This window comes from Myzus persicae, unplaced genomic scaffold (genome assembly GCF_001856785.1).
Source record: "Myzus persicae strain clone G006 unplaced genomic scaffold, MPER_G0061.0, whole genome shotgun sequence".
Lineage (NCBI taxonomy): Eukaryota > Metazoa > Arthropoda > Insecta > Hemiptera > Aphididae > Myzus > Myzus persicae.
In genome coordinates, this window is record NW_019101639.1 from 1 (window position 1) to 6,443 (window position 6,443).

The 6,443-nt window shown below is 34.2% G+C and overlaps 1 protein-coding gene and 1 non-coding gene across 2 annotated transcripts; one reads left to right on the forward strand and one right to left on the reverse strand.

Moving 5' to 3' along the window:
- Window positions 1–1,658: 1,658 nt before the first annotated feature.
- Window positions 1,659–1,730, reverse strand: Trnat-ugu. Its single transcript has one exon. It is a non-coding gene; the product is annotated as a tRNA-Thr (tRNA).
- A 737-nt stretch (window positions 1,731–2,467) lies between these two features.
- LOC111029922 lies at window positions 2,468–4,815 on the forward strand. Its single transcript, XM_022309169.1, is given in 6 exon segments — window positions 2,468–2,522; window positions 2,594–2,785; window positions 2,974–3,035; window positions 3,320–3,669; window positions 4,336–4,637; window positions 4,694–4,815. Coding segments are annotated over 6 exon segments (1,083 nt in total).
- Window positions 4,816–6,443: the final 1,628 nt, after the last annotated feature.

A 6,443-nucleotide genomic window follows, 5' to 3' on the forward strand; every position in this document is an offset into this window, starting at 1 on the left:
TGATTTTAAATATTTTATGATTATTATATTAGATAGTATGTTCCTACTAGTATACAGGATACCAGTTATGTTTTTTTTTTTTTTTTTAATTTGTATTATTATTAAATAAGGTAGTATACCAGTTTTGTTTTTTGATTTTATTGATTTTAAATATAGTATTTCAAAAATTATAAATTGATGTAAATATTTTAATTTATTAATGCAGATTGTTTTTTATAAAATAATGGAATATTCACATGCACTCATTACATCATTTACATAATTGTTCAATAGGCTAAAAGTTAATTATATGTATTTAAGACTTATGTAAGTAAGTAAAGTTATTAAAATCATAAACTACCTATACAATTTTGAAGTTTAAACTTATATTTTATAATATTAATTAATATGATAAATTGATAACAATAATATCTTTATCAGTGTTATGAGAATGTAAACATTCACCTCTTAGATAAGAGAATTTCGGCCATTTTGTTGGCTTCAAAAACATTTCCAAGTCGTCTATCTAGTATTTTTGTATATCTGTGGGTGATTCCGACGTGTTATCATCACTTACACTAACACGCCTTTTTATTACCATTTTTATATTGTATTCGTCATGTGTTTTATATTGTATTCGTTTTATTTATTATCTCTGTGAATTTTATAAATTATGTTGTACCGTCTTTGGACTACTCGCCGCTCGACTTTTTTCTCCCGCCTCGCGCGGCGACTTCGCCGTTACGCGCCCGAAGCCGCCAACGCGCGCCACTCTCGACACTCGCTTTTTCGCTCTCGACTCGAGCAGCCCGACGTCCGACGACTTGTCCCTATTTTGCGCGCAACAGTATTTTGCACTTAATCTGTTTTTCTTAGTCGAAAATATATACGAACGTTATTTACCTCAAGAGTTGTTANCTGTTTTTCTTAGTCGAAAATATATACGAACGTTATTTACCTCAAGAGTTGTTATTTTTCTTAATCCTCTAGGTAAACCTTCTGGTTTTGGTACAAGTAGTATAGACGGCGCCCCGAACCACGTTTCGGGCCACGACATTTATACCACAATATTATTGTAATCAGTTATCATTTTGTTATCATATATTTTTGCCACTGGCGTACGTGCGCTACAAACATTATCAGTTATCACAAATGTTATCTTTTGCCGCCGTTATCACATCGCAGTTCTCCCCCGGTTATCAAATAAATTGTTATAATTTTTCGCGCGCGCATATGACAACATGCATAACGCACTCTTTATTATTTTAACAACGTATATAAGGTAACCTCTTAAATATACAAAAATATAACCCAACCTTGATACGATCTGCTTTACTGTTCACCAGGATGTCGCACACTAATGATATTAAAATGGCTATTAGTGAATAACACACATTAATAACTTTTGTATATAAAATGTCGTGCTCGCTCGTGGCGCCGACTCATAATGGCCACAATGGATATTTATATTGAAAGACACTTTCGACATTAGGTATCCTTATTCAATTAAATATTCACACACCACCTGGTCATTATTGATTGAAAGACATTTTCTGCCAAATGGCAGTAATAATCACAAATAAATGTCTTCTTAATGTACCCTACCGGTCGCCAGGATGTCGCGGACTCTTAATGTATATCCCTATTCAATTGTACTATACTTACATGGTAAAATGTTATGCCTCCAGAGAGAATCGAACTCCCGACCCTGGTTTACAAGACCAGCGCTCTAACCACTAAGCTATGGAGTCTATATATCTAATACTGACTAAATGTCAGACATTTATATACATATCAACCACTTTTTGATGCTACTGCTTAGTATACTAAGAACTCGTGGCTTACATTTAGGTAGGTAGGCATTTAAATGTGCTTGCGCGGGGATATAGATAGTTAGGTGCGGTCGCCAGGATGTCGCCGTCTCTTAATGGCCACAATTAGGATTTGGTATCCTTATTCAATTAAATATACTGCAAAATTCATTAATATTGAAAAATGTTCCCACCTATTATAGACACTCTTGACCCAAGGAGTCGGTAGCCGTTTAGTCCGTCTACTGCCTTAAACTGGTGTACAAGTATTTTTTCGCTCGCTTCGTCTTTAAAATAATTTTTTTCCAAGTTTTTATTTCGCTGTTTATTTATTTATTTTTATTTTTTTTCAAAAATGTGTGTTTTACATAATTTAAAAATGTTTAAATGCGATCAGTGACCATCGGTTTTCAGTTTTCACACGTAAAGATAATTTGACAGTACACAAAAAAAAGCATGTTGGAGTTCGTTTTCCGTGTACTGTTTGTGCGTTAACGTTCACTTTCAAAACCGGCTTGAACAAACACATGAAAAACATTCACGGTATGTTTATTTTATTTTATTTTATTTTACAAGCTGTTGGTCGTGTTCTAACGCCTCGAGGTGAAATATAAATAGCTCCAGCTAAAGATACTAATGAGCCAAACGAGGATTTTAACGACGAGTACGACGACGAAATGTGCGTGCAAGATTTGAAGAATGCTGAAAATGCCGGACTATGCAAAACGACAAGTAAGATTTTTTTATTTTTATTTTTGTTAAATTTAACTCAATATTTAATTTACTTTTTATTAATTATATAGGCAAGGTTCGCGTTCAGATACCTGATGAAATAGAACTAGCTCCCGGAATATATGTCCCAGACATACCAGCTGGAGTTTCTAACCAAAAAGCTGTGTCTTCAACTGAACAAGTGTTTGATAAAGGACTTGATGGGGATGATATCTGTATGGCTGCGATGGATGAATTCGAAAAAAATATGGATACTACCCAAGGTTAGTTACTCTTAAATTTTTACATTTGTCACGAGTTAGACCTATAGGTTTTCTGAACTATACAATGATGTATATTGATCTAGGTATACATTTAAAAATATATTTTTAATTTTAGGTTATTATACGCGACTAGGTAATAAACGAATACATACAGAAAATACTGAAACTGCAGTGAAATTAAAAAAAAGTTAGACTTCAAGCAGTATCAGATTTAGGATTCATGGAAATTCAATCAGCACGCAACCGTAAGGTTGTGTGGTATTATTATAAAAATATTAATAATGTACAGAATTATTCGAATTTCTTCAAGACCATCAAATCCGCTTTAGTAGAGACCATTAATAAACATTGTTTGCCGATTAAATTTAATTTGAAAATAGAGGCTACATATAATAGACCTAACGTAGAAAATTCTTCCGAGAATAGAGCTTTTAAATCCTCAGCCAGGGAGATTTTCGCAGATAGCGATTTATTGTCAATTTTAGAAGATTGTTTTAATAAATTGAAATATGAGGAGGAGGAATATACTGGTAGGGCTCTGGATTTTCTTTCCAAAACATTGACGGAATTTTATTGGGGATTTATAAATATTCTCCATTGTCCGGCTCTTCTTTTATTCAACTCCCACCATGCGTTGATTATAAACGGGCTACTATTAACCCTCAAAACTCAGATCAGCATTGTTGCAAGTGGGTTTTATTAGCTAAACATGTCATGGGAGGAAATAAATACAGCGTCAACAATAGATATACCAGGCATGAGGGCAAATATAGCTTTGATGGTATCTCATTCCCAACTCCGCTGTCAGACATAAAAAAATTTGAAAAAAAACAATCAAAACGTTAAATTAACGTATCTCTATAAATGTATTCGGCATCCATAAACAATATATGCCACCGCCTAAACTTCCATCATATAAGATATTTCCGCTCAAAGTTGTTGAAAATGAGAAGCGAGACCACTTTGATCTACTTTTAGTTACCGAAAAGGATAAATCACATTATATTTACATATCTGATTTTTCACGCCTTATAAGCTCTCAGAAAACTAGACACAACGGACGTGTTATATTTTGTAAAAGATGTTTTAAGACATTTGATGACAGGCATCATAAATTTAAATTGAGCGGACAAGAGGCATTAAACCAGCATAAGAAGATATGTGGAGCTCACAAACCTATACTCCCTGTTATGCCGTCAGAGGGGGATACCTTAGACTCTAAGGCTTAGAGTTTGAGGGCTGGAGTAAGACGCAGAGACATCCGATCATTATTTATGCTGATTTTGAGGCCCTACTAGTAAAATGTGATGAGAGAAAAGGCGATAGTACAACTGCTTTTCAAAAACACGAGCCTATGAGTTGTGGGATATACGTAAAGGCAGCAGACGATATACCGATTGAGTTACTAGATAAATTTGATATACCATCATCTGTAATTATTCACCGAGGGTCTGAGACTCGAGCTGAAGTTGCTAAAAATTTTATAGAGACTGTTGTAGAAATATCTAGAAAAATAGAGAATCTTTTGAAGAAAACATAGAAATAATTATAAGTAATGAAGAGCAGGAAAAGCATGATAAGACTACAACTTGTAATTTATGTAAAAAAGATTTTACGTTTTTAAACGATAAAGTAAGAGATCACTGCCATCTGTCGGGTCAATTCCGCCAGATGATTTGTAATATGTGCAATTTATCTTTGAAGATGCCGAATTTTGTACCTTGTTTCTTGCACAATCTGAGTAACTACGATGTTCACTTCATTGCTTCCGAGTTGGGATACGATGAGAAAAGTATAACGGTGATACCTAATAGCGAAGAGAAATTCATTTCCTCTTCAAAATATATCTCAAGTAAATTTACTTTAAGATTTATTGATACATGTTAGTTCATGGCTTCAAAACATTAGCCAAAAATTTGATAACACCGGACTTAGAAAAATTCAGAGAAATTTCAAAACATTTTTTTAATGAAGACTTGCCACTTGTCACCCGTAAAGGAGTATATCCATATGAGTTTACTGATGATTAGTCTAAGCTCGAAGAGACAACTTTACCGCCAAAAGAAGACTTTTAGCACACTAACAGAAGAACACATTACAGAAAGAGAATACGAACATGCGACAGAGGTTTAAGTTTGGAACCATTTTAACTGTCGAACGCTTGGAGAGTATAGTGATCTATACCTCAAAATCGATGTTCTTCTGCTAGCCGATGTATTTGAAAATTTCCGTGACAGATGTCTGAAAACATATAACCTAGATGCTGCCTTTTATTACACCGCACCTGGATTAAGCTTCGATGCATACCTGAAATAAACCTCGATAAAGCTAGAACTTTTACACGATTACGATATGCTGTTGATGTGTGAAAAAGGTATAAGAGGAGGACTTACACGGGCCAGCCTACGTTATGGCAAAGCCAATAATTATAAAACATCCAACTATGACTCGAGTAAGCCAGATTCGTGGCTAATTTGTCAAGACTGTGAGTCTAGCTTACTATCTCTTAATATATCTTTCCAAAAATTTTATTATTATTATTATTATTATTATTATCATTATTATAGGTAACAATTTGTATGGATGGGCCATGTCCGAGTACATGCCGTATGGTGGCTTCAAATGAGTCGAGCCTACTCTCAATGGATTGGAATGCTTAGATGAAACATCGGAGATAGGACGAATGTATGAAGTCAATATCGAGTATCCGCAGCACTTACATGACGATCATAATGATCTACCATTCTTGCCTAATAAAAGTATACCCCTCGGGTCTAAAATACCAAAACTTACTGCAACACTCGAATCTAGAGAACATTATATCATGCACTATCGTAATTTGAAACAGGCGATGGCAAATGGTTTAAAAGTTAAAAAAGTATCTAGCATAGTCATATCTCACATGACCCTAGAAGATCATAAAAAATGTTTGTTTGACGAAGCTGGAGTGGAGGCGTACCGAGAGAACGTTTCAATCCGATCATTCAACCACCATCTAAGGACCATAAAGTCAAATAAGTTGACTTTTAACAGCTATGATGATAAAAGGGTGATACTAGAACAGGGGTCGGGAACCTTTTCGTAGGAAAGAGCCATTCTTTTAAAAAAATACAAAACTATGATATCCAGGGAGCCGCACAGGTTTGAACAACTTTTTTTTAGTAGGCAATAAAATAAAAACATAATACATAATACGTCTTAAATTTAGAAAATATAGAACAACTTTTTTCACATTTTTTAATATATTCTCCATCAGTGAACGGTTTTCCAGATTTCATGATTTCGTGAGATACAACAAAACTAGCTGCAGTCAAATTAGACGCCGACTGCAACCAGTTATTAAATTTAGATGACGATTGTTGAGATTTACGAATCAACTCGGCCACTGCTGTTTTTCTTTCATTTCCAGCTGGGTACGTCTTACCAAAAGAATCGTGTTTTGATAAAAAATGACGTTCAATATTAGATTTTTTATTGTTTTTGAAGTTTTCGTCACAAATAAGACATTTTGGTTGTCCCATGTTGTTCGAGACAAATGCATAAGTATCAGTCCACTCACTTCTAAATCCTCTATTTTCCTCTTCAATTTTACGTTTTTTGTTTGTAGACATCTCGAAGTTTATAGAAATACCTCTATTGGAAAAAAAGCACAAGAAAA